The sequence below is a fragment of the Phoxinus phoxinus genome (assembly GCF_949152265.1).
Source record: "Phoxinus phoxinus genome assembly, chromosome: 4".
Taxonomy (NCBI): Eukaryota; Metazoa; Chordata; class Actinopteri; order Cypriniformes; family Leuciscidae; genus Phoxinus; species Phoxinus phoxinus.
This window is the reverse complement of record NC_136879.1, coordinates 41876322-41902729: the sequence shown is the minus strand read 5'-3', so window position 1 is coordinate 41902729 and position 26408 is coordinate 41876322. Positions and strand designations below refer to the sequence as shown.

The 26408-nt window shown below is 42.7% G+C and overlaps 2 protein-coding genes across 4 annotated transcripts in view; both read left to right on the top strand.

The window, feature by feature from the left end:
• fgf12b (fibroblast growth factor 12b) overlaps positions 1 to 26408 on the top strand; it is a gene marked incomplete at its 5' end in the record, with an annotated part of 82490 nt that overhangs the window by 51985 nt on the left and 4097 nt on the right. For 2 of the 3 annotated variants that reach the window (XM_079610186.1, XM_079610184.1), the window contains 2 exons: positions 10007 to 10117; positions 19003 to 19106. In XM_079610186.1, the coding sequence (XP_079466312.1) occupies positions 10007 to 10117; positions 19003 to 19106 (215 nt within the window). Of the gene's footprint in view, positions 1 to 5003; positions 5212 to 10006; positions 10118 to 19002; positions 19107 to 26408 lie in introns of those variants that run through there. The other variant, XM_079610185.1, reaches the window with a different exon arrangement.
• The window catches only part of LOC306997123 (uncharacterized protein), a 72356-nt gene continuing 64506 nt past the window's right edge, over positions 18559 to 26408 (top strand). The window contains exon 1 of the mRNA XM_079610238.1: positions 18559 to 18714. The gene's annotated coding sequence lies outside the window, so the exon portion shown is untranslated. The remainder of the gene's footprint in view (positions 18715 to 26408) is intronic.

The following is a 26408-nucleotide window of genomic DNA, read 5'->3' as shown; positions in this document are numbered from 1 at the left end:
CCCGTCTCTCTTTCTCTCAGTGATAAAATAATCAGTGTTGTGTGATGAAGGTTGAATGATGTATCTGGGTCACAGTGATCGGCCTCTTTACTGGAGACTTCAGGAGCACATCTCTCAGCAGCCGACAGCTCAGTGTATTCGATACGGTATCGGTACCTGAGTCAGCGTCCATCCGTCAGCTCATCGTAAAAACCAATCGCGTGAAGCCCAACCATCCATAAATGTTATCATCCAACTGCGTTTGAAGTGCCCTAATTAAACGTGCTCCTAATGATATCGACTCGTTCACAACGTTCTGCATTGTAATGATTTATTTGCAACATTTGTTTCGTACTCGACATCTTGCGAGCGTCGCTAAACTACTTTTTAGCGCTGAATCTGCACTGATGTTAAATCTCGTAAATCTGAGCCAAGTCCATGGGAATCTGTCCAGTGAGTAATGTTCATGTTTACTAATCTGGATATATTTGAAAACGGCGTGTTTTCAAGCACTTTTCTCAAAAGCTTCTTGATATATGGGATTTTTAAAAAATATTTAGACCACTTCTGTTGTTGATTCAGGATGTGGAGAGAGAGTTTCAACCAGAAAAACAAAAAAATAGCCTAACTTCCTTTAAATCTTCTTACAGTGCATGCGTGAAACATACATGCCGGTATAAAAATGGATATCTGTCGGTACAATATGTACGGAAGAGGATTAGGGCCAAGCAATAATAAAAAAATCAAAATATCTCGAGATTAAAGTCATTATAATGTGAGATTAAACTCGTTAAATTTCGAATGCTCTTATCTTGAGCAAAAGTCGAAATACAATCTTGAGCATAAACTCATTATATTTCCAGAATAAAGTCGTTGTGTTTCGAGAATAAAGTCGTTAAATTTCGAGAAATAAGTCGAAAAACAATCTTGAGCATAAACTCATATTTCCAGAATAAAGTCGTAGTGTTTCGAGAATAAAGTCGTTAAATTTCGAGAAAAAAGTCGAAAAACAATCTTGAGCATAAACTCATTATATTTCCAGAATAAAGTCGTTGTGTTTCGAGAATAAAGTCGTTAAATTTCGAGAAATAAGTCGAAAAACAATCTTGAGCATAAACTCATTATATTTCCAGAATAAAGTCGTTGTGTTTCGAGAATAAAGTCGATAAATTTCGAGAAAAAAGTTGAAAAACAATCTTGAGCATAAACTCATTATATTTCCAGAATAAAGTCGTTGTGTTTCGAGAATAAAGTCGTTAAATTTCGAGAAAAAAGTTGAAAAACAATCTTGAGCATAAACTCATTATATTTCCAGAATAAAGTCGTTGTGTTTCGAGAATAAAGTCGATAAATTTCGAGAAAAAAGTTGAAAAACAATCTTGAGCATAAACTCATTATATTTCCAGAATAAAGTCGTTGTGTTTCGAGAATAAAGTCGTTAAATTTCGAGAAAAAAGTTGAAAAACAATCTTGAGCATAAACTCATTATATTTCCAGAATAAAGTCGTTGTGTTTCGAGAATAAAGTCGTTAAATTTCGAGAAAAGTCGAAAAACAATCTTGAGCATAAACTCATTATATTTCCAGAATAAAGTCGTAGTGTTTCGAGAATAAAGTCGTTAAATTTCGAGAAAAGTCGAAAAACAATCTTGAGCATAAACTCATTATATTTCCAGAACAAAGTTGTTGTGTTTCGAGAATAAAGTCGTTAAATTTCGAGAAAAGTCGAAAAACAATCTTGAGCATAAACTCATTATATTTCCAGAATAAAGTCGTTGTGTTTCGAGAATAAAGTCGTTAAATTTCGAGAAATAAGTCGAAAAACAATCTTGAGCATAAACTCATTACATTTCCAGAATAAAGTCGTTAAATTTCGAGAAATAAGTCGAAAAACAATCTTGAGCATAAACTCATTATATTTCCAGAATAAAGTCGTAGTGTTTCGAGAATAAAGTCGATAAATTTCGAGAAAAAAGTCGAAAAACAATCTTGAGCATAAACTCATTATATTTCCAGAATAAAGTCATAAATTTCGAGAAAAAAGTCGAAAAACAATCTTGAGCATAAACTCATTATATTTCCAGAATAAAGTCGTTGTGTTTCGAGAATAAAGTCGTTAAATTTCGAGAAAAAAGTCGAAAAACAATCTTGAGCATAAATTCATTATATTTCCAGAATAAAGTCGTTGTGTTTCGAGAATAAAGTCGAAATACAATCTTGAGAATGAACTCATTACATTTCGAGAATAAAGTCGTTGTGTTTCGAGAAAAAACAAATAATTCACAAACCAATCATAGAAACTACACATCCAAAAAATTAATACAAGTACATGGGAAATACAAAAAATTACGGAAGAGGATTAGGGCCAGGCAATAATAAAAAAATAAAACCATCTCGAGATTAAAGTCATTATAATGCGAGATTAAACTCGTTAAGTTTTGAGAAAAAAAGTCGAAATACAATCTTGAGAATAAACTCATTAAATATCGAGATTAAAGTCATTATAATGCGAGATTAAACTCGTTAAATTTCGAGAAAAAAAGTCAAATTACAATCTTGAGAATAAACTCATTAAATATCGAGAATAAAGTCGTTGTGTTTCGAGAAAAAAACTCGTTAAATTTCGAGAAAAAAGTCGAAATACAATCTCGAGAATAAACTCATTAAATAGCGAGAATAAAGTCGTTGTGTTTCTAGAAAAAAACTCGTAAAATTTCGAGAGAAAAAAGTCGAAGTAATTGTGAGAATAAACTCCCTACTGATAGAGGACATGGCAGAGTTAGATCCCTTAGTCAATCTATATTTTTGACTTTCTTGCAGTAACAATAGAACATGATCTAGGTCGGCTAGGTGTTTTTAGAAGAAAAAATCAGTCCAATTTGCGCGATGTACTCGCTTTTGTCCAACATGAAATTCATCGAGGTTTCCCAGGATACCATAAAACGCATTATTTGTTGATGCTCAAGGTGTGGAATTACGACGAAGGAGACGCTTGAGAAGACGCCACTTGCGCTGGCCCAAATGCACTCTGGCATATGGACAGCTATGATAAATTAAAACCGTACAGCATTGCAATTAGCTGTATATGGTTACAGTCGTTACATTCTGTGGATGGAGGCGTACACAACCAACAACGATTAATAATGCGTCTTGTGGTATCCTGGGAAACCACGAAACCTCGATGCGGTTGATATATGCAATGAACACTGATTGAATGCGTTATTCTCTACATTTCATTTCGACTTTTTTTCTCGAAACACAATTACTTTATTCTCGATATTTAATGAGTTTATTCTCGAGATTGTATTTCGACTTTTTTTTCTCGAAATTTAACAAGTTTTTTCTCGAAACACAACGACTTTATTCTCGATATTTAATGAGTTTATTCTCAAGATTGTATTTCGACTTTTTTTCTCGAAATTTAAAGAGTTTAATCTCGCATTATAATGACTTTAATCTCGAGATGGTTTTATTTTTTTTATTATTGCCTGGCCCTAATCCTCTTCCGTAAAAAATAAATAGTAATCTTCAGAAAATCAGGAGATAATTTATAATGAAACCACAATTTCTTTGAGCAACAAAGACGTTTTAGCAGCTTTCTTATGAGCTGCTTAAAGGAAAGTGAATCACATGACTGAACAATATGCGTCACATGACTAAACGTGTCATCGTTAACAAACTACAGTAGGGCTGCATAACGATTAATCGCAACTAATCGTTTGCAGAATAAAAGTTTTTGTTTAAGATCATATATGTGTGTGTACTGTGTATAATAATTATGTATATATAAATACACAAACATGCATGTATAATTTTAAGAAAAAAATCTATTTATATATTAAGTATTTATAATTATATATAATATAAATTATATTTAAATATAAAAATGTATATAAACATGTAAATATTTTTTAAATATATACATGCATGTGTGTGTATTTATAAATGCATAATTATTTTACACAGTACACACACATATATGATGTAAACAACTACTTTTATTCTGCAAACGATTAGTTGCGATTAATCGTTATGCATCCCTAATACTACAGGCTTTGTCAAATGTATCCACTTCTTCTTAAAACGGCTTCAGGAATTGGAACAAATGTGGGCGGGGCTTGATTTTGTCCGTGTGGGGAATTGATCGGATGGTTGTGGTTTGCTATTGGTGGATCTCATGTGAGTGACAGGTTGCCCCGCCCTCATGCCTGTGATGACGTCATTAGAGAAGCGATGTCGCTGAGTGTGTGTGTGTGTGTCTGTGTGTGTTATTCTGAGTCAAGATTATGATCAAAACAACAATGATGCGCACACGGATAAATCATTTATGATAAATACTGCAGTATATTCCATAACTGGCCATTTTGATTTCATGGTGACTTTAAAAACCCAAGTTTTGATTCTGGTTTAGTTTAGGCTGCGGTTGTGCCATTTTTTCGGGAAAGCTTTGACCTCCCCCCCCCCTCTTTTCTCAGTCGAGTCGCTCTCCTTCTCTTTTTCCTTACGAACACACACACACACACACACACACTACTCTCCCTCCCGTGTCTCTCTTTCCCTCAGCATCATTCTGAACTTCATCAATTCGGCTGGAATCCATCCTCGGTTCCCCCGTTAAAAATGTTGGATTTGCTTTGAGGCTTTTCCCCGCACTGGATCTACCGGACAGAAATGTTGCTAAATCAACATGTTGAGGACAAACCGGACCGCGGATGTGTTACTGATGACAACTTAACAGCGTCGAGCCCGCATTTTGAACAGAAGCTCTTCGTATATGAATGAATAACCATTTTTTTGTACGCTCTCTGTTGTTATGTGGTCTAATTGTGCGGTTATGTAACTCTTAAGTGCTTTCCGCGGTAAGTAACCGAGTCTATCGGTATCGCTCATGCTCCGGTGCATGCCTGCACGAGAGAAGCGCGCGCGCTCGCTCCCTCGCGCCGGTGACCCGCACCGTGAATCCGCACCGAATCTGCACGATCGTCCCCGTACCGACCGGACCCGCGTCCCTCCGTGTCCCGTGAGATGGCCGCGGCGCTCGCGAGCTCGCTCATCCGACAGAAACGGCAGGCGCGCGAGGCGAACAGCGAGCGCGCGACGACCGGTAAGCGTCGCTCCAGCCCGGGCAAAGAGCCGTCCGGACGAACCTCGCTGTGCAACCGGCACCTGTTCGGGCTCTTCGGTAAAGTCCGATTCTGCAGCGGGAAAAAACGACCCGTGCGACGGAAATCAGGTCAGTTCGTTCGCACCACACACACACACACACACACACACACACACACACCTGTGCGCGCGAAGCTCCAGATAAACACGCGCGCGCGCTCATCGCGTGATGATCACCTGTGTGCGCGCGGACAACAGATATATTTGAGAGTATGATGATGATGATGTATGTTTATGCTGCACTATGTAACTGCGTGATTGTTTTATTAATAACTTTGATGATTGCATTAGCATTTATAATGTGTTCTCTACATACAATACCAGTCAAAAGTTTTTAAAAGAAGTCTCTTCTGCTCACCAAGGCTGCGTTTATTTGATAAAAAAAATCATTACTCCAGTCTTCAGTGTCACATGATCCTTCAGAAATCAGTGTAATATGATGATTTGATGCTCAAGAAACATTTATATGGTTATTATCAATGCTGAAAACAGTTATTTTTCAGGATTATTTGATGAACAGAAAGTAAAAAAAACAGCATTTATCTGAAATATAATATTTTCTAACATTATAAATGTCTTTACTGCCACTTTTAATAAATGTATTTGATCCTTGATGAATGGAAGTATTGATTTGTTTTATTTATTTCCCCCCCCCAAAAAAAAAAAATTCTTACTGATCCCAAACTTTTGAACGGTAGTGTTTAATGTTACACAAGATTATATTTCAAATAAATGCTGTTCTTTTGAACTTTCTATTGATCAAAGAATGTAGGCTAAACAACTGTTTTCAATACTAATAATAATCATAAATATTTCTTGAGCATCAAATCATCATATTACACTGATTTCTGAAGGATCATGTGACACTGAAGACTGGAGTAATGATGCTGAAAATTCACAGGAATAAATGACACTTTAATATATTCACATAGAAAACTGTATTTAAAATTGTAATAATATTTCACTGTTTTTACTGTATTTTTGATCAAATAAATGCAGACTTCTTTTTAAAAACATAAAAAATCGTACCGATCCAAAACTTTGAGAGACCGATTGAAAGTTTCAAGTTTAAACTTAATTTCAGAAATGATAATTACATATTGGCAACGCAATAATGTTTGATGTTATTAATGTATATTATTATAAAGTTTGACCCTGTTACTGTATATTCTGACAGTTTACAGTGTGTTCTTGTGTTCAAATTATTAAACATGCATATTAAAGATGTCAAATCATAATCTACTCGGTTGAGTTTGTTTATGTCTGTGACGTCATATTTTACTCGGTTTTGCTTCTAAGATGAGAAATATTGTAGAAGTGTGTGTGTGTGTGTGTGTGTGTGTGTGTGTGTGTGTGTGTGTGTGTGTGTAACTCAAATGTCAGGGGTCTTTTTATAGTTTGTGGCCTTTTTAATCCTGAATATTGCGCTTGAATGCATGCTGAGGAGAGAGAGACAGTGCCAGGTGTCGGAGAAGCGGAGCCGCTTTGCTAACATAATTAGCTATAAAACAATTAGCACGTTTTAATTGGTTAGCAGCACTTCGGTAGCATGACGGGTTCCTTTTTTATTACTTTAATTTAAAGCCGCACTAAGCATCGATCTGATTGCAGTTCAGCGTGCGTTATTATGATCCATCATTTCCATTAAAACTTGTGCTTGTTTATGTTTTTAGGTCCTATAATAAAGCATGTTGTGTTGTGTAGTTCTGCGCACGCGGATCAGAAGAGTGTGTACGCGTCAGGAACCCTTTATTGAAGATGTTTATTAGACTGTGTGTGTTTCACAAGGGGATAGTGACCAGTGTGTGTGTGTGTGTGTGTGTGTGTGTGTGTGTGTGTGTGTGTTCCGATCCTCAGTTGAAGGGGATAGTGACCAGTGTGTGTGTGTGTGTGTGTGTGTGTTTCACAAGGGGATAGTGACCAGTGTGTGTGTGTGTGTGTGTGTGTGTGTGTGTGTGTGTGTGTGTGTGTGTGTGTGTGTGTGTGTGTGTGTGTGTTTCAGATCCTCAGTTGAAGGGGATAGTGACCAGTGTGTGTGTGTGTGTGTTTCCGATCCTCAGTTGAGGGGATAGTGACCAGTGTGTGTGTGTGTGTGTGTGTGTGTTTCAGATCCTCAGTTGAAGGGGATAGTGACCAGTGTGTGTGTGTGTGTGTGTTTCCGATCCTCAGTTGAAGGGGATAGTGACCAGTGTGTGTGTGTGTGTGTGTGTGTTTCAGATCCTCAGTTGAAGGGGATAGTGACCAGTGTGTGTGTGTGTGTGTGTGTGTGTGTGTGTGTGTGTGTGTGTGTGTTTCAGATCCTCTGTTGAAGGGGATAGTGACCAGTGTGTGTGTGTGTGTGTGTGTGTGTGTGTGTGTGTTTCAGATCCTCAGTTGAAGGGGATAGTGACCAGTGTGTGTGTGTTTCAGATCCTCAGTTGAAGGGAATAGTGACCAGTGTGTGTGTGTGTGTGTGTGTGTGTGTGTGTGTGTGTTTCAGATCCTCTGTTGAAGGGGATAGTGACCAGTGTGTGTGTGTGTGTGTGTGTGTGTTTCAGATCCTCAGTTGAAGGGAATAGTGACCAGTGTGTGTGTGTGTGTGTGTGTGTGTGTGTGTTTCAGATCCTCAGTTGAAGGAGATAGTGACCAGTGTGTGTGTGTGTGTGTGTGTGTTTCAGATCCTCTGTTGAAGGGGATAGTGACCAGTGTGTGTGTGTGTGTGTTTCAGATCCTCTGTTGAAGGGGATAGTGACCAGTGTGTGTGTGTGTGTGTTTCAGATCCTCAGTTGAAGGGAATAGTGACCAGTGTGTGTGTGTGTGTGTGTGTGTGTGTGTGTGTGTGTGTGTGTGTGTGTTTCAGATCCTCAGTTGAAGGGAATAGTGACCAGTGTGTGTGTGTGTGTGTGTGTGTGTGTTTCAGATCCTCTGTTGAAGGGGATAGTGACCAGTGTGTGTGTGTGTGTGTGTGTTTCCAATCCTCAGTTGAAGGGGATAGTGACCAGTGTGTGTGTGTGTGTGTGTGTGTGTTTCAGATCCTCAGTTGAAAGGGATAGTGACCAGTGTGTGTGTGTGTGTGTGTGTTTCAGATCCTCAGTTGAAGGGAATAGTGACCAGTGTGTGTGTGTGTGTGTGTGTGTGTTTCAGATCCTCTGTTGAAGGGGATAGTGACCAGTGTGTGTGTGTGTGTGTGTGTTTCAGATCCTCTGTTGAAGGGGATAGTGACCAGTGTGTGTGTGTGTGTGTGTGTGTGTTTCAGATCCTCTGTTGAAGGGGATAGTGACCAGTGTGTGTGTGTGTGTGTGTGTTTCAGATCCTCAGTTGAAGGGAATAGTGACCAGTGTGTGTGTGTGTGTGTGTGTGTGTTTCCGATCCTCAGTTGAAGGGGATAGTGACCAGTGTGTGTGTGTGTGTGTGTGTTTCAGATCCTCTGTTGAAGGGGATAGTGACCAGTGTGTGTGTGTGTGTGTGTGTTTCAGATCCTCAGTTGAAGGGGATAGTGACCAGTGTGTGTGTGTGTGTGTTTCAGATCCTCAGTTGAAGGGGATAGTGACCAGTGTGTGTGTGTGTGTGTGTGTTTCAGATCCTCAGTTGAAGGGGATAGTGACCAGTGTGTGTGTGTGTGTGTGTGTTTCAGATCCTCAGTTGAAGGGGATAGTGACCAGTGTGTGTGTGTGTGTGTTTCAGATCCTCAGTTGAAGGGGATAGTGACCAGTGTGTGTGTGTGTGTGTGTGTTTCAGATCCTCTGTTGAAGGGGATAGTGACCAGTGTGTGTGTGTGTGTGTGTGTTTCAGATCCTCAGTTGAAGGGGATAGTGACCAGTGTGTGTGTGTGTGTGTTTCAGATCCTCTGTTGAAGGGGATAGTGACCAGTGTGTGTGTGTGTGTGTGTGTTTCAGATCCTCAGTTGAAGGGGATAGTGACCAGTGTGTGTGTGTGTGTGTTTCAGATCCTCAGTTGAAGGGGATAGTGACCAGTGTGTGTGTGTGTGTGTTTCAGATCCTCAGTTGAAGGGGATAGTGACCAGTGTGTGTGTGCGTGTGTGTGTTTCAGATCCTCTGTTGAAGGGGATAGTGACCAGTGTGTGTGTGTGTGTGTTTCAGATCCTCTGTTGAAGGGGATAGTGACCAGTGTGTGTGTGTGTGTGTTTCAGATCCTCAGTTGAAGGGGATAGTGACCAGTGTGTGTGTGTGTGTGTTTCAGATCCTCAGTTGAAGGGGATAGTGACCAGTGTGTGTGTGCGTGTGTGTGTTTCAGATCCTCAGTTGAAGGGGATAGTGACCAGTGTGTGTGTGTGTGTTTCAGATCCTCAGTTGAAGGGGATAGTGACTAGTGTGTGTGTGTGTTTCAGATCCTCAGTTGAAGGGGATAGTGACCAGTGTGTGTGTGTGTTTCAGATCCTCAGTTGAAGGGGATAGTGACCAGTGTGTGTGTGTGTGTTTCAGATCCTCAGTTGAAGGGGATAGTGACCAGTGTGTGTGTGTGTTTCAGATCCTCAGTTGAAGGGGATAGTGACCAGTGTGTGTGTGTGTGTTTCAGATCCTCAGTTGAAGGGGATAGTGACCAGTGTGTGTGTGTGTGTTTCAGATCCTCAGTTGAAGGGGATAGTGACCAGTGTGTGTGTGTGTGTGTTTCAGATCCTCAGTTGAAGGGGATAGTGACCAGTGTGTGTGTGTGTGTTTCAGATCCTCAGTTGAAGGGGATAGTGACCAGTGTGTGTGTGTGTTTCAGATCCTCAGTTGAAGGGGATAGTGACCAGTGTGTGTGTGTGTGTTTCAGATCCTCAGTTGAAGGGGATAGTGACCAGTGTGTGTGTGTGTGTGTTTCAGATCCTCAGTTGAAGGGGATAGTGACCAGTGTGTGTGTGTGTGTGTGTGTGTGTGTTTCAGATCCTCAGTTGAAGGGGATAGTGACCAGGCTCTTCAGTGAGCAGGGCTTCTACCTGCAGATGCAGCCGGACGGAACCGTCGTCGGGAGTAAAGATGAGAACAGCGACTACAGTGAGTCTCTCTCTTCCTGCTCCTCTGTGTCACACACTCACACACTCACACACTCACGCGCTCTGAGAACCCCATGGTTTGGAGCAGCAGCTCAGAGAAATCTCTTTAAATTTGGCATGGGTTAATAAATAAAGAAATAAATAATATATACGACTATATAAATATGAAGGAATTTCCCATATTGTTTTACCTGTATTTTGAATTACACATTGCGTTGTTTTTTTTTAGGACTGATGGACATTTCTGTAAAATTAATGGATGTCCTGGCAGATAATACCAAAACATATTTTTCCTTTTTTTTCTGTGAAAGTGAATATATATATATATATACACTCACCGGCCACTTTATTAGGCACACCTGTTCAACTGCTCGTTAACGCAAATATCTAATCGGCCAATCACATGGCAGCAACTCAATGCATTCTAGCTGCGTTTACACTTGGCATTAACATGTGATCACCGATCAAGCAGATCGGATCATAAGCCAATCAGGACACGGTGTGTTTACACCCGTCCACATCAAGTGGCTTCTGTATCTGGATCACAGAGCGGATCTCGCTTTCCCACGGGGAAAAAAAAGAAAAGAAAGGATGGCTCCGGTGCAAAGTCAACCTGAAGTGGTGGGTTTACTTTTAGTAACAGTTTTCAGTCGGGGGACATTTTACAAATCGAGTTTGTGTGTGTGTGTGTGTGTGTGACGTCCACCTGTGAATGCAGACACGATGGCTGGATTGCGTTCACATTACACTGAGATCCGATCACAATGCGTCCTCTACTCCCTCCGAACCTGGACACGCTGATCGGATAACATTCCCATCAGAAGCGCGCTTACACTCGTCTTTTCAACGTGTGTGTGGACAACATCCAGATACTGGTTGCATGTTAGTGCCAAGTGTGAACGCAGCCGAGGACTTGTAGACATGGGCTGTGTCCATAAACTGTAAAACACTATGGACGTAGTGTCCGTGACGTCTCCCGTAGGTTTCCGTCATGAAAAAATTTGGATCGGGTTCGATTTTCTGAACCTAGCTTGACGTGATCGAGTTAGCTTAGGAGCTAATGCTATATGCTACTGGCGTCGCGCTACAGTGACAGCTGACTTGAAGAAGTAAACCCAATAGTTAAAGTTCATGTTTTTGCTTTTCAAAATACTATAATAGTTAAAAGACATAACTAAAAGTGAGCCTGTGTGTATCGTGATGCATTATTATTCTGCTAGTTACAGTAACTTACAATATTGCTCTGAGCTTGTGCGTGTGACAGTGATTCATGCGCATGCATGTCAGTCCAGTTCGTAGAGAGCTAATATTTTGTCCACTCAAATGGGTCAAACCATAGATATTACCTAATGCCTAGTTCACACTACATGATTTTAAGCCCGATTTAAGCCCGATTTTCAAATCGTTGAGCTCGCAGACAGGTCGGGTTGTTATCGCGTGCAAATCGCGGGGGATTAGCGGCCGATCCAATCTGTTAGTATGAAAGAGCCAACAACGCATCAAAGACGCTCGCAGACGCCTCGCAGACACGTCGCCGAGCCCAGAAAAATATCTAGCATGCTAGCTATCCGGAGCCGTTGCACGACTCAACCACATGTGATGTCATGAGCTACAGCCAATCAGAGCAAGGCATGGGTTGAGGTCACCGGGAAAATACGCGTTTTTTTTTTCAGAGCAAATCATCACGCAAACAGTTTGCAGCACTAATTTCTGTCTGACGTCCATATTCAAACAAAAAAGACTCGCGCGTTTTGTACTTGTGTTCTTCTAAAACGTGGTTTGTAGACAAGATATAATCGTTGGCTGACAGAGTTGTTGTCAACTCGTGTAGTGAGTTACCTCCTGTTGCGGATCAATCACGTTGTGTCGTGTGGTGTGAACAGCTCAACAACTTGAACACTCCTGATTTCACAGAGAGCAAGTCATGTAGTGTGAACCGCACAGTTCAGCCCGACGTTTTAAAATCCTGTAGTGTGAACTTGCCTTAAGAAGTTCAAGTAAATGCGCTAGAAATCCGCGCTCGTTCAAGGGTGTGCGTCTATTGCATGGACGGAGAAAGCACTGACACCTGCAGGATTTCATCTGACGGTACTTTTCATTTAACAGACCTCTTAGTAGCGTTGTTTAAACGCCTCCGTCTACCGGAGTATTGATGCTGACCTCGTCCTTCCCTTTATAACCACAGTGTATCATCATCTGATGGATACTTCCAGCGGGATAACACTCCAGGGCCTACTTTAACGATCTAGGCACATGGTGCAAGCACTATTAGGCCGTGTGTCCACCAAAGCGTTTTTTTTTCACGCGGCTGGCGTGTTTTTTCAATTGCTTTCAAGTCAAGTCATCTTCATGTATATAGCGCTTTTAACAATGTAGATTGTTTCAAAGCTGCTTTACAGAGATAAACGTATAATTTAAGATAATTTTCAATGGGAGCGCCGCGTTTTTAAAACGCCACGAGGCGCTGAGCGTCTTTTTCACGCTGAGCGTTCGTCGTTTTTTTACAGGTCGCCGAGAGTTGAAGAATGTTCAACTTTGGGTAAAACGCAGCACTCGTCACTGTCACTTTTTAGCCAACCGACCAATCACAGTGGAGGAGGGGCGGGACTAATACCACACCGGCCAATGGATACGAACGAAGTGTCTCAACTGGGGGAAAAACTGCGCTGTCAAAACGCTCTCAAGCGCCCACAGCTAGGCGTTTTCAGCTGACTAAAAACGCTTTGGTGGACACACGGCCTTAGGGTGTCCGAATCCACTTTTGCTAGTTCTCTTAATGAGTAATGCGTGTGTTTTGGGCATAATGTGCAATAAACCAATCAGAGTCTCATCTCCCATATCCTTTAAAAGCCAGTTGACGGGATTTGCAAGTGGAGAAACTGAACGCTTCACTAGTGTAACAGATTAAAGTCTGAATAGAAGTTAAGGTTATGTTGCGTTTATATGTGTGTAACACATTCTGTCCTTTGGGAGAGAGAGATGGGCATGCGCATAAGATGACCAGGGGTCCGAAAAAGCACATGTGAGGTCGATGTGGAAAAAGATTAAAAGTGTGCACCGTTCATGGAACTTCTGTGTCTCGTTTTCATTATTTTATTATCCAACAGTGTTAAAGCGAACCCGATACAAAAGCTTGGTTACACTAGCGAGGAAACGGATCTGCACGTGCGCGAGGTTAAGGCGCCATATACGGGACAAAGTGTCCACGCGCACTGTGGATCCGCCTATAGTACTAACGCACTCTTAGTCCCCATTTACACTGCATGGTTCAAGTGACCCAATTCAGATTTTTTCCTCTCGTGTGGCTCAGATCGGATATGACCGGCGAACGTGTAAGCAAATAAATCGGATATGAGTCGGATACGTGCATTTGCGTGCGCCATGTAAGCAGACAAATCGGATATTCCCCAGTAATGCGAGTCGTACGTGATTAAAAAGGGGGCATCAACTCAGATAACTGTGATCGACTTATTAATGGCGCGACGGAGGACGAAGGCTCAACACAGTGGAGTTTCTCTCCGCCTTACGAGAGCAATGTTTTGCTGACCTTTGAAAATAGTGCAGAAAGTAAAACTCTGGATAATTAGAGATGTACGGATGCGCTCCAACGTCACCCGAATCCACAGCCAATAACAAATCCACCCGCCACTCACCCGCACCAATCATTTCCTCTGATTTAAGTATCCGCACCCGTTGGTCAAGTTACTATATTCTTATGTGTTGTAACGCGTGAGGATAGCTTGATTATCATCCCCTTATACGGCGGACTCGGCGGCGGTTGCTGCGCGCATCTCTGGTATAATACACTGATGAGCGAGCGCTGCTTTTAAATGAACATTTCTTTAAAACTAAATTAAACAGAATTTTATTTTCTTAATGGCATAAACAGGCTTTACTCCCTTGAAACTTAAAGGATAATTCCGGTATTTAACACCTTGAGTCTATATTGTAGTTTGTTTTGGATGAACAAGAGTGGTAGACAACATTTTTTTGACAATGGTTCCTCTCTCGAGTTTTTGACTATAAAAGAATTGGCCATGGACCCATTTAACATTGGAGTCAATGGGCATGTCCGAAAATGTCATTAAAACAGCCAATAATGTTCGTTTACAAAACTGTGCAACTCACCGAGTGATTAGTGATGTTAGTTGATGTTCCAGAACCAAATAGTGTTGCGAAATACAGTTTCTGTCGTGTTTTATTAGTCATTTTGTAAAATCCCATTGTTGAAAAAATAGTTCCACTATAGCAAAATAAACGGATTGGAATCATATATTGCGACGATATATTGTTTATAATCATCAACGAACACCACTAACCACTCGGTGATTTGCACAGTTTTGTAAACGAACATTATTGGCTGTTTTAATGACATTTTCGGACATGGCCATTGACTCCAATGTTAAATGGGTCCATGGCCAATTCTATTATAGTCAAAAACTCGAGAGAGGAACCATTGTCAAAAAAATGTTGTCTACCACTCTTGTTCATCCAAAACAAACTACAATATAGACTCAAGGTGTTAAATACCGGAATTATCCTTTAAACTGGGACATGCTCATATTTTAGAGAATGTAGTTAATATTTTCGTTAATAATGATTTATCATATCCACCCGCCGCGACCCACCCGAAATTAATCAGAATGTTATTTTTATTACTTGACATATCGCGCTGTTTTACTTAATTAACCGGGTCAGAACATCTACACTGGGTTGTTTCGGCAGTGTGTAGTGTAAATGCTAATATCGTATACGGGTCACTTTTAAAAGATGATGTAAGCGGGTCGTCAAACAAATCGGATATAGTCAGCCAATCAGAATTGGGCATCAAGACCTGCAGTGTAAATGCACCCTTAGTAATCTATTCCAGTTCCTTAAATTAACACCGCGCCAACAATCAGCCTGAACACACACCTCGTTTTCAGACCAGCAGCCCAGATGAGCGCAAATACACTTGCTATTTAAACAGCGTGGCGCAGGACGTGAAAATGATAACTGCGTCGGGCTGAAGCTAGCATAAAACACTTGCGTCACGCCTAGCGCCTCATTGGACCGGTGTATGATAGAGCAATGTCACAAATCATCTCAGACTGGTTTCTTGATCATGACGATGAGTTCGCTAAACTCAAACGGCTATACAATAAAGCGTAACCAATTTCTGCCATGAAGAATTAAGGCAGTTCTGAAGGCAAAAGGTGTACCTAATAAAATGGCTGGTGTGTGTATATATATATAATAACTTTTATTTTATATTTTTTATATCATTTTTATGTTTTTTATGTGAATGTTTTCGCCAAAATGAATCATCTTTTGGTTTCTGGATGAAATATGTCTTGAATCCTCGTCACGTGCATGTGTGTGTGATCTCGCCTGATCTCACAGTTTGCATGTGTTTCTCAGATCTACATGTGCATTACTGACACACACACACACACACACACTTCTGAGCTCATCTCCCCAGGGAGCTAGAGAGGGATGTTTCTCTTCTAAAGCGCAGGATTTTGGAGCGTTACATCTCCTGTGTTTTGAAGGTGCCCACTCATGTTTCTGAATCTCCTATGAAACGCTTTTGAATTACACGGCCTTCCTCCTTATCTGCATAACTCACATTAGCGAGTCCAACAGGCTTAGACACAGTCTTTGTCTGACTCACGTGAGACACACATTACCCTGTTCAGCCAGAGATTCAGTGTTAAAGTCCACATGAACCCGTTTGACTGCAATAATGTGATGTTTCCCAGAGACACGGGCAATAGGTGTGTTTCCATTACAGATTTGCACTAAACTTTTTAATCTTCTAAATGTCGTCAAAAAACTTGCGCAATAACGTCGTTTTCATTAACCGACGTTACGCGACTAAACTGTAATTTTTTCGTCTCGCGATAAGTCATTACAATAATCATGGCGACGGCGTTTATAGGTTTATGTATATCCAGCCGCCGCACTGGCCATTATTATTAATGGAAGGAGACGTGTGTGTGTGTGTGTGTGTTATCAGCATTAATGGCAAGGAAAGACTCTTATACTTGTGAGTGTTTCTGGTGTTTCTCACTCATTTCTGCTTCGAGGTCTTGATTGTGGCATTTCTTTACGTTTTTGAGTCCAGTATTCCTGTAATTATTTTGTCTTTTATGAGTTTAATAAAGAAATCTGTCTCGTATTCTGTCCAAACACACCGGCGTCATCTACGTCAGGAGACTGTAAATGCGACAAAAAAACAGTTTCCAGTGCAGTTTAAAAAAATAATATTTATTTTTCGAATTGCCTGAAAACCTCCTCATGCGAGCGTAAAAACGTTTTTTTGCGATAAATGGGAGTTTTTGCAAAATGTACGTGTTTCCATCCGGCGTAGTTTCAAATCGCAATTTCAATTTGCGCAATTTGAAGGGTAATGGAAACGCTGAAAAAGGAAAGCTGCACAAGTTAACATTTCAGTTTGATTGAAATTACAGGATTATTCATAACGAGACCAGTGTGTGTGAAGAAAGTAAATACTTCAGATGTTATCCTGTTAGAAATTGGATTTGGTAACACTTTATTTTACAGTGTCCTTGTCACATATTTCACATGATGTACGTACCATAGTAATAACAGTAAATTATGCAATAATTACATGCAACTAACCCTCAACCAAACCCTAACCCTATAGTAAGTATGTAGTTGCTTAATATTACTCAGCACTTAAATATATAATTACACTGTAACAATGACACCTTAAAATAAAGTGTAACCAATGGATTTTCTTTAATTTACTGGATAATTCATAACAAGACCAGTGAGAGTAAATACTTCTGATGTTATCCGGTTAGAAATTGGATGTTTTAAGCCGTGGGGAATTGTAATATAACATGATCGCATTTATCAGGCAACTGTGGGCAAACATGTTTTCCTCTAAAGCGAGAGTATCGATCCGATGAAACACAATACACTCAGAATCTGGGCGGCTTCCAGCAAAATGAAGAACTGACTGATGAACAAACTACAGGAGAGATGAACAGAAGATATGTTTCCATCCACACGTTTTTATCCGAATTAAGTGATATCGAATGAAAAATGCCTTATGGAAATGATATTTCATGAATATCGACTCAAATGAAATACGTTCGGTCTCATCGGATTTTATCTTGATCGATATACGGATTATGCGATAAACACTGATGGAAACGTTATTTGCCGAAAACAATCTTTCCATTGATGTGTGGTTTGTTATGATAGGACAATATTTGGTCGAGACACAACTATTGAAAATCTGTAATCTGAGGAGCAAAAAAATTTAAACATTGAGAAAATCTCCTTTAAAGTTGTGCATTTATGTTCACGATTGTGCTGCATTCACTCACAAAAATACATGTTTTATATATTTACGGTAGGAAATTTACTAAATATCTTCATTGAACATGATCTTAATATCCTCATGATTTTTGGCATAAAAGAAAAATGGATCATTTTGACCCATGCAATGTATAGTTGTCAGGGTTCTTTTATTGTCACTTCATACACATTTTTATGTGAAACTAATTTGACACAAGATCAAAACATTAACCAATAAAACATTATAAACTAGGGTGCATATCTAAGCAGCTTCGACAATAAAAAGCATAATTGCAATAAAAAACTACAATAGACAATACAAGAATAAAAATTGCACAAATGCATGCGTCAATAAACCAAATGTGTTATTGTTCAGGTCGCTGCATGTCAACAGCAAGATGCAACACACACACACACACACACACACACACACACACTACCGGTCAAAAAGTGTGGATTCATTTATATTTCTAAATTTTTCTGATAAAAAATAAATTCTTATGCGAACCAGGGCTGGATTTATTTGATCAAAAATATAGTAAAAAAAATAGTGAAATATTATTACTATGTTTTCTATGTGATTATATATTAAAGTGTAATTTATTCCTGTGAATTTTCAGCATCATTACTCCAGTCTTCAGTGTCACATGATCCTTCAGAAATCAGTGTAATATGATGATCTGATGATCAAGAAACATTTATGATTATTATCAATGCTCATATTTCTGTGAAACTGATACATTTTATTTTTCAGGATTCTTTGATGAACAAAGTTGTAAAAGAACAGCATTTATTTGAAATATAATCTTTTGTCACATTATCTATCTATCTATCTATCTATCTATCTATCTATCTATCTATCTATCTATCTGTCTGTCTGAATTGTTTTAATTGTTTTAAAATGATTGCAATTCTGAATCCTGTTTTTGTACCTCAATGCAAATTCATTAATTGAAAAAGTGTTTTAAAGGGGGGGTATAACGCCCTTCACAAGTTTTAGCTCAAAATACCCCACAGATATTTTTATATATCATGTTAAAATCGTCACTTTTTGAGGGTGAGCAAAAACACACCGTTTTGTGTCTGTCCCTTTAAATGCAAATGAGCTGCTGCTCCCGGCACAGGGGGCGGAGCTACAACAACTTGTGTCCTTTAACCTCACACACACACACACACACTGAACATTTCAAAAACTTTTAGCCTTTTATGTTCAAACCGGAGTCAGACAATGATGGAGAGACTCGAGAAGAAGTGACAACATGTAGAAGAACAGGACATTTCTGAACGGTTAGTTGATGAATGTATGTAGATGTGTATCCCTTTATTTAAATACCGAATGGCTCACGTCCCTGCATGAAATGTGTCATTACCAACCAAAATAATGTGCAAATACTGTCCACTCTTTCTGCATGACGTCTCTCTCTACTTACATTTGTTCCGTGGCATTTTTTAGAAGAAAATTTGAGACAAAGTTGATACTAAACGGAACATCTCCAGGAACGCCTGTGATTCTCCTGATCTGTGAAAGAGCAACATGTGATCCTCAAGGTGTGTGTGTGTGTGTGTGTGTTTCAGCTCTGTTTAATCTGATCCCGGTGGGCTTGCGGGTTGTGGCGATGCAGGGTGTGAAGGCTGGACTCTACGTAGCCATGAACGGAGAGGGTTTCCTGTACTCCTCGGTAAGAAGATACTCCTCACATCTGTGTGTGTGTGTGTGTGTGTGTGTGTGTGTGTGTGTCATGCCTGTTTTATCTGAAATTCACATTTTTCATGTGATTATACAATCTGTTTTGTTTCTTTTCTCTGTAGCGTTTTTCAGGGTATGTACTATTATGCAATTTTGGTGTAGTGTGTATGTGTGTGTCTTGTTGTGTGTTTGTAAGTGAGTGTGTGTGTCTATCTGTGTGTGTGTGTATCTTGTTGTGTGTTTGTGAGTGTGTGTGTGTGTATCATGTTGTGTGTTTGTAAGTGAGTGTGTGTGTGTATCTTGTGTGTTTGTAAGTGAGTGTGTGTGTGTGTATTGTGTTGTGTATGTGTTTGTTCGTAAGTGTGTGTGTATCTTGTTGTGTGTGTGTGGGGGGGGTGCATCTTGTTGTGTGTGTGTGTGTGTGTAAGTGAGAGTGTGTGTGTGTGTGTGTGTGTATCATGTTGTGTGTTTGTAAGTGAGTGTATGTGTATCGTGTTGTGTGTGTGTGTGTTGGATTTACTGCAGGTCAGAGCTACAAAATTGTGATTGTACAAAATGAGTTATTGTGATATTAATTTCTAGCATACATTTATGTGTACAGTAGATACTGTTCGCATCGCAACAAATAAAGTCTTGTTTACACCAATTGTAAATATTGATAGATGCAATATAAAGATAAATAATATGCTATTTGTACTACATTTAAAATATCTGCAATGTTGATCAGAGTCAGTGAAAACTGCTTTTGCAAACAAGATCGACTAATTTGCACTTAGTGAAACATTTTACTGGAATGCACAGTTTAAAAAAAATTGCGAAAGCAAGAACTGATAAAAATTAGGAATGCGCGATATATCGGCCACTAGGGCTGCAACCAGCGATTAATTTAATAATCGATTAACCTGTCGATTATTTTTCAGATGAATCGGGTTTTTAAAAAAGCATTAATTTCTAACCCTTTATTCAAAAACAGAACTTACAGTGCAAATTCAGTGCAAACAGATTGCTCCTTGAACGCGCTCTCGGAAGCACTCGGTCTCTCTCCCGCGCACTCTGCCTCTCTCGCGCGCTCTCTGCCTCTCTCGGGCGCACTCGGCCTCTCTCGCGCGCTCTCTGCCTCTCTCGGGCGCACTCGGCCTCTCTCGCGCGCTCTCTGCCTCTCTCGGGCGCACTCGGCCTCTCTCGCGTGCTCTCTGCCTCTCTCGGGCGCACTCGGCCTCTCTCGCGCGCTCTCGGAAGCAATCGGTCTCTCTCGCGCGCTCTCTGCCTCTCTCGCGCGCTCTCTGAAGCACTCGGCCTCTGTCGCACACTCGGCCTCTCTCGCGCGCTCTCTGAAGCACTCGGCCTCTCTCGCGCGCTCTCTGCCTCTCTCGGGCGCACTCGGCCTCTCTCCCGCGCACTCGGAAGCAATCGGCCTCTCTCGCGCGCACTCGGAAGCAATCGGTCTCTCTCGCGCGCTCTCTGCCTCTCTCGGGCGCACTCGGCCTCTCTCGCGCGCTCTCTGCCTCTCTCGGGCGCACTCGGCCTCTCTCGCGCGCTCTCTGCCTCTCTCGGGCGCACTCGGCCTCTCTCGCGCGCTCTCGGAAGCAATCGGCCTCTCTCGCGCGCACTCGGAAGCAATCGGTCTCTCTCGCGCGCTCTCTGCCTCTCTCGGGCGCACTCGGCCTCTCTCGCGCGCTCTCTGCCTCTCTCGGGCGCACTCGGCCTCTCTCGCGCGCTCTCTGCCTCTCTCGGGCGCACTCGGCCTCTCTCGCGCGCTCTCGGAAGCAATCGGTCTCTCTCGCGCGCTCTCTGCCTCTCTCGCGCGCTCTCTGAAGCACTCGGCCTCTGTCGCACACTCGGCCTCTCTCGCGCGCTCTCTGAAGCACTCGGCCTCTGTCGCGCGCTCTCGGCCTCTCTCGCGCGCTCTCTGAAGCACTCGGTCTCTCTCGCGCGCTCTCGGCCTCTCTCGCGCGCTCTCTGAAGCTCTCGGCCTCTCTCGCGCGCTCTGTCTCTCTCACGCGCCTTCGGTCTCTCTCGCGCACTCTTAGCCTCTCTCGCGCACTCTCTGAAGCACTCGGTCTCTCTCGCGCGCACTCGGTCTCTCTCGCGCGCTCTCTGCCTCTCTCGCGCACTCTCTGAAGCACTCGGTCTCTCTCGCGCGCTCTCGGCCTCTCTCGCGCGCTCTCTGCCTCTCTCGCGCGCTCTCTGAAGCACTCGGTCTCTCTCGCGCGCTCTCGGTCTCTCTCGCGCGCTCTCTGCCTCTCTCGCGCGCTCTCTGAAGCACTCGGCCTCTCTCGCGCGCTCTCGGCCTCTCTCGCGCGCTCTCTGCCTCTCTCGCGCGCTCTCTGAAGCACTCGGTCTCTCTCGCGCGCTCTCGGTCTCTCTCGCGCGCTCTCTGCCTCTCTCGCGCGCTCTCTGCCTCTCTCGCGCGCTCTCTGAAGCACTCGGTCTCTCTCGGCCTCTCTCGCGCGCTCTCTGCCTCTCTCGCGCGCTCTCTGAAGCACTCGGTCTCTCTCGCGCGCTCTCGGTCTCTCTCGCGCGCTCTCTGCCTCTCTCGCGCGCTCTCTGAAGCACTCGGCCTCTCTCGCGCGCTCTCGGCCTCTCTCGCGCGCTCTCTGAAGCACTCGGTCTCTCTCGGCCTCTCTCGCGCGCTCTCTGCCTCTCTCGCGCGCTCTCTGAAGCACTCGGTCTCTCTCGCGCGCTCTCGGTCTCTCTCGTGCGCTCTCTGCCTCTCTCGCGCGCTCTCTGCCTCTCTCGCGCGCTCTCTGAAGCACTCGGTCTCTCTCGGCCTCTCTCGCGCGCTCTCTGCCTCTCTCGCGCGCTCTCTGAAGCACTCGGTCTCTCTCGCGCGCTCTCGGTCTCTCTCGCGCGCTCGGCCTCTCTCTCGGTCTCTCTCGCGCGCTCTCTGCCTCTCTCGCGCGCACTCGGCCTCTCTCGCGCGCTCTCTGCCTCTCTCGCGCGCACTCGGCCTCTCTCGCGCGCTCTCTGAAGCACTCGGCCTCTCTCGCGCGCACTCGGCCTCTCTCGCGCGCTCTCGGCCTCTCTCGCGCGCTCTCTGAAGCACTCGGCCTCTCTCGCGCGCTCTCTGAAGCACTCGGCCTCTCTCGCGCGCTCTCGGCCTCTCTCGCGCGCTCTCTGCCTCTCTCGCGCGCTCTCTGAAGCACTCGGCCTCTCTCGCGCGCTCTCGGCCTCTCTCGCGCGCTCTGTCTCTCTCACGCGCCTTCGGCCTCTCTCGCGCACTCTTAGCCTCTCTCGCGCGCACTCGGTCTCTCTCGCGCGCTCTCTGCCTCTCTCGCGCGCTCTCTGAAGCACTCGGCCTCTCTCGCGCGCTCTCGGCCTCTCTCGCGCGCTCTCGGCCTCTCTCGCGCGCTCTCTGAAGCACTCGGCCTCTCTCGCGCGCTCTCTGAAGCACTCGGCCTCTCTCGCGCGCTCTCGGCCTCTCTCGCGCGCTCTCTGCCTCTCTCGCGCGCTCTCTGAAGCACTCGGCCTCTCTCGCGCGCACTCGGTCTCTCTCGCGCGCTCTCTGCCTCTCTCGCGCGCTCTCTGCCTCTCTCGCGCGCTCTCTGAAGCACTCGGTCTCTCTCGCGCGCTCTCTGCCTCTCTCGCGCGCTCTCTGAAGCACTCGGCCTCTCTCGCGCGCTCTCGGCCTCTCTCGCGCGCTCTCTGAAGCACTCGGCCTCTCTCGCGCGCTCTCTGAAGCACTCGGCCTCTCTCGCGCGCTCTCTGAAGCACTCGGCCTCTCTCGCGCGCTCTCGGCCTCTCTCGCGCGCTCTCTGCCTCTCTCGCGCGCTCTCTGAAGCACTCGGCCTCTCTCGCGCGCTCTCGGCCTCTCTCGCGCGCTCTGTCTCTCTCACGCGCCTTCGGCCTCTCTCGCGCACTCTTAGCCTCTCTCGCGCACTCTGTCTCTCTCACGCGCCTTCGGCCTCTCTCGCGTACTCTCTGAAGCACTCGGACTCACTTGGCCTCTCTCGCACGCTCTCGGCCTCTCTCGCGCGCACACGGACTCACTTGGCCTCTCTCGCGCGCTCTCTGAAGCACTCGGCATCTCTCGCGCGCTCTCTGAAGCACTCGGCATCTCTCGCGCGCTCTCGGACTCACACGGTCTCTCTCAGGCGCACTCGGCCGCGCTCTCGGCTCACTCGGCCTCATAAAATTATAATGAGAATAATGGCTTTTAAATCTGAGACTTTTGTTATTGTAATCAGGCTCCCAAAAATTATAGCAAAATTTGGATTTAGATTTATCGGCCAACACATCGGTTATCGGCTTTCATATGTAAGGAATTATCGGTTATCGGTATCGGCCAAAATGTTCATATCCCTAAAAAAAAATTGTTCTTTGAATGCAATGTAAGTTGCATAAATGATGCATAAATTTAAATAATATTTGCAGTCAGTGTAAATAGACACTGCCTTTATTTCAGGAGATCTTAGTTCTGCTCCTAAAACTAGCGAGCCGCAGACAACATGTCAAGCTATCACTCTTGAAGATAAGATGGCATGTACAGAGAGGGCAATCCCAGAATGCATTGCGTCGAGCTTAGTGGGGGGGAAAAAGATGAAAGGTTAGAGGAATTATAAATGCACTTCATTCTTTACAAAAAATATTGAGGATGAATGTTTTATCTAGGATGCGTCAAGAAAGTTTGTTTTTGTAGTGCGTCTCATGTGGTGTCGAGATGCCTTTTACGTGTTTGGATGTGTTCAGTGCACGTTAAAGATATATTTTAACACTAGGTTTCTCTGATGTAGTTTAACAGCGAGAACGTTCTGGAAGCGACAGTCATGTGACTGAGAGAGAGAGAGAGAGAGCTCCTGTCTACATTCATAATTCACAGACTTGTGCTATTAAAGTTTGAAGGATAAGTGTTGCCGCTGAACTACACTGATTCACAAAGAAAGCAAGCAGAGTAACAGTGTTTTAGACACACACACACACACACACACACGTTCGTCTCTGCTCTCAGTTTGCTCTGAACAGTGGGCTTTACGTTTTTAAAATGGCTTTTAAAATCTCCATTGCAGAACACTTTGAGCCACTTCTCTGAATTCAAATGGCTGTTCTGCTGTTGTGTGTGTGTGTGTGTGTGTGTGTGTGTGTGTGTGTGTGTGTGTGTGTGTGTGTGTGTGTGTGTGTGTGTGTGTGTGTGTGTGTGTGTGTGTGTGTGTGTGTGTGTGTGTGTATCTTGGTGTGTATCTTGGTGTGTGTTTGTGTGTGTGTGTGTGTGTTTTGCGTGTGTGTGTCTGTAAGTGAGTGTGTGTTTGTTTGTGTTTATCTTGGTGTGTGTGTGTGTTGTGCTGTTCTGCACATTTTTAGTTTGTTTAATAAATAATTCAGGTAATTTCGTGATGCTTTCAGACATTATAGTCTTGCTCTCTCTTTACACAGAATATTCGTTCCGCAGAATTTTGCTGATTTTTTTCTAAGCGTCAGCACAAAATATGGGAAAAAGCGTAATTATACCCAAGTGTGATTTCAAGTTTGTTCATAATAAATTGTAATAATTCTGATTAAGTCTTGAATTGCAAATGCAAATGCACACAAAACCCAAATTCACTCTCATCATGCAAAAATGTTCAAGTACTTTTACTTTCAACGATTAATCGCATCCAACATAAAAGTTTGTGTTTACAGTACATAATATATGTGTGTGTACGGTGTATAATTATTTTGTATATATAAATACACACATATGCCTGTAGATATTTAAGAAATATTTGCATTTATATACTGTATATATATTAATACATAATTTATATATATTTTATATATAAGTAACACATTTTTCTTAAATATATACATGCATGTGTGTGTGTATTAATATATACAAAATAATTATACACCGTACACACACATATATTATGTTTCTAATTTAAATAAACGTTTGATTAAATCAGAACTTTGAATGGGAAAATATCGTTGAGCTGTGTAGCTTGATCTTTCATACAGTGTGAGACTGAACTTATGGAAATGCATATTTAATGAAGGTTGTTATGTAACTTTACACATGTCTGTGTGTCGAGATCAGCTGCTCTGGATGTTGCTCTATCTTTGGAGTGAGAAAGTGTTAATGAGCTCAGATTCAGTGTGAAAACTGCCAAAGTGTGTGTGTGTGTGTTTCTTTGTGTGTGTGTGTGTGTGTGTGTGTGTGTGTGGGCTTGGTTTATTATGCATTGTGGGAACCGAATGTCCCCACAAGGATAGTAAAACCTGAGATCACCTCCATTGTGGGGACCAGCCAGCAGTCCCCATGAGGGGAATGGGTTAATAAACATACTAAATTATATATTTTTTGAAAATGTAAAAATGCAGAATGTCTCCTGTAAGGGGTAGGTTTAGGGATAGGGGCAGTGTAAGGGGATAGAATATACAGTTTGTACAGTATAAAAACCATTACGCCTATGGAATGTCCCCACAAGGATAGAAATGAAAGCTTGTGTGTGTGTGTGTGTGTGTGTGTGTGTGTGTGTGTGTGTGTGTGTGTGTGTGTGTGTGTGTGTGTGTGAGAGAGTTTTATGAAGAATTCAACAATGTTGTGTTATAAGAATATTTGTAACTTTGTGTTCATATGTACACAAAATTGTGTTCAACACACACAAGTCCTTCTTTGTGTACTTTGGTGTGGGGTGATATTTGTTTAAAATTCACAAATAAATGTAATGAACGTTCATTTGTACATCTGAGCAATCATAAACGTGTATTTTTATTATTTGAGGAACTCACAGTTTTGTTTCACAATAAACATTTTCTGAATTTCTTTTCTGATTACCCCTTCATAGTTTTATATTTTGAAATTTGATGTATATTTGTGAACTGCATTATATTTGTTTGTAAATACACAAGTGTGTGTGTGTGTGTGTGTGTGTGTGTGTGTGTGTCTGTCTGTGTGTTCAGCAGTTTTATGGTCTGGCTGTTGTAGATCAGAGTGAGGTGTGTGTGTGTGTGTGTGTGTGAGGTTTTCTACCGGTTATTTAGTGGTGACGTTTAATCTGCGAAAGTGGTATGAGATGCTGAGAGTGCAAAGAGAGCACATCTCCTGTGTGTGTTTGTGTGTGTGTGTGTGTGTGCGTGTGCGTGTGTGTGTGCGTGTGCGTGTGTGTGTGTGTGTGTGTGTGTGTGTGTGTGTGTGTGTGTGTCTATACAGTAGGGTTCAAAAGTTTGAGGCCGCATTAAAAATATGAGAAACGAACAAATACCTGGAAATAAACGAAGTTTTATCTTTCAAAACAAAGACACGTTATGATGTCAAATCAAATGTAAGGAAATTATTGACATTGATCATGTGACTCATTGATCGGGCGTGTCTTCCACC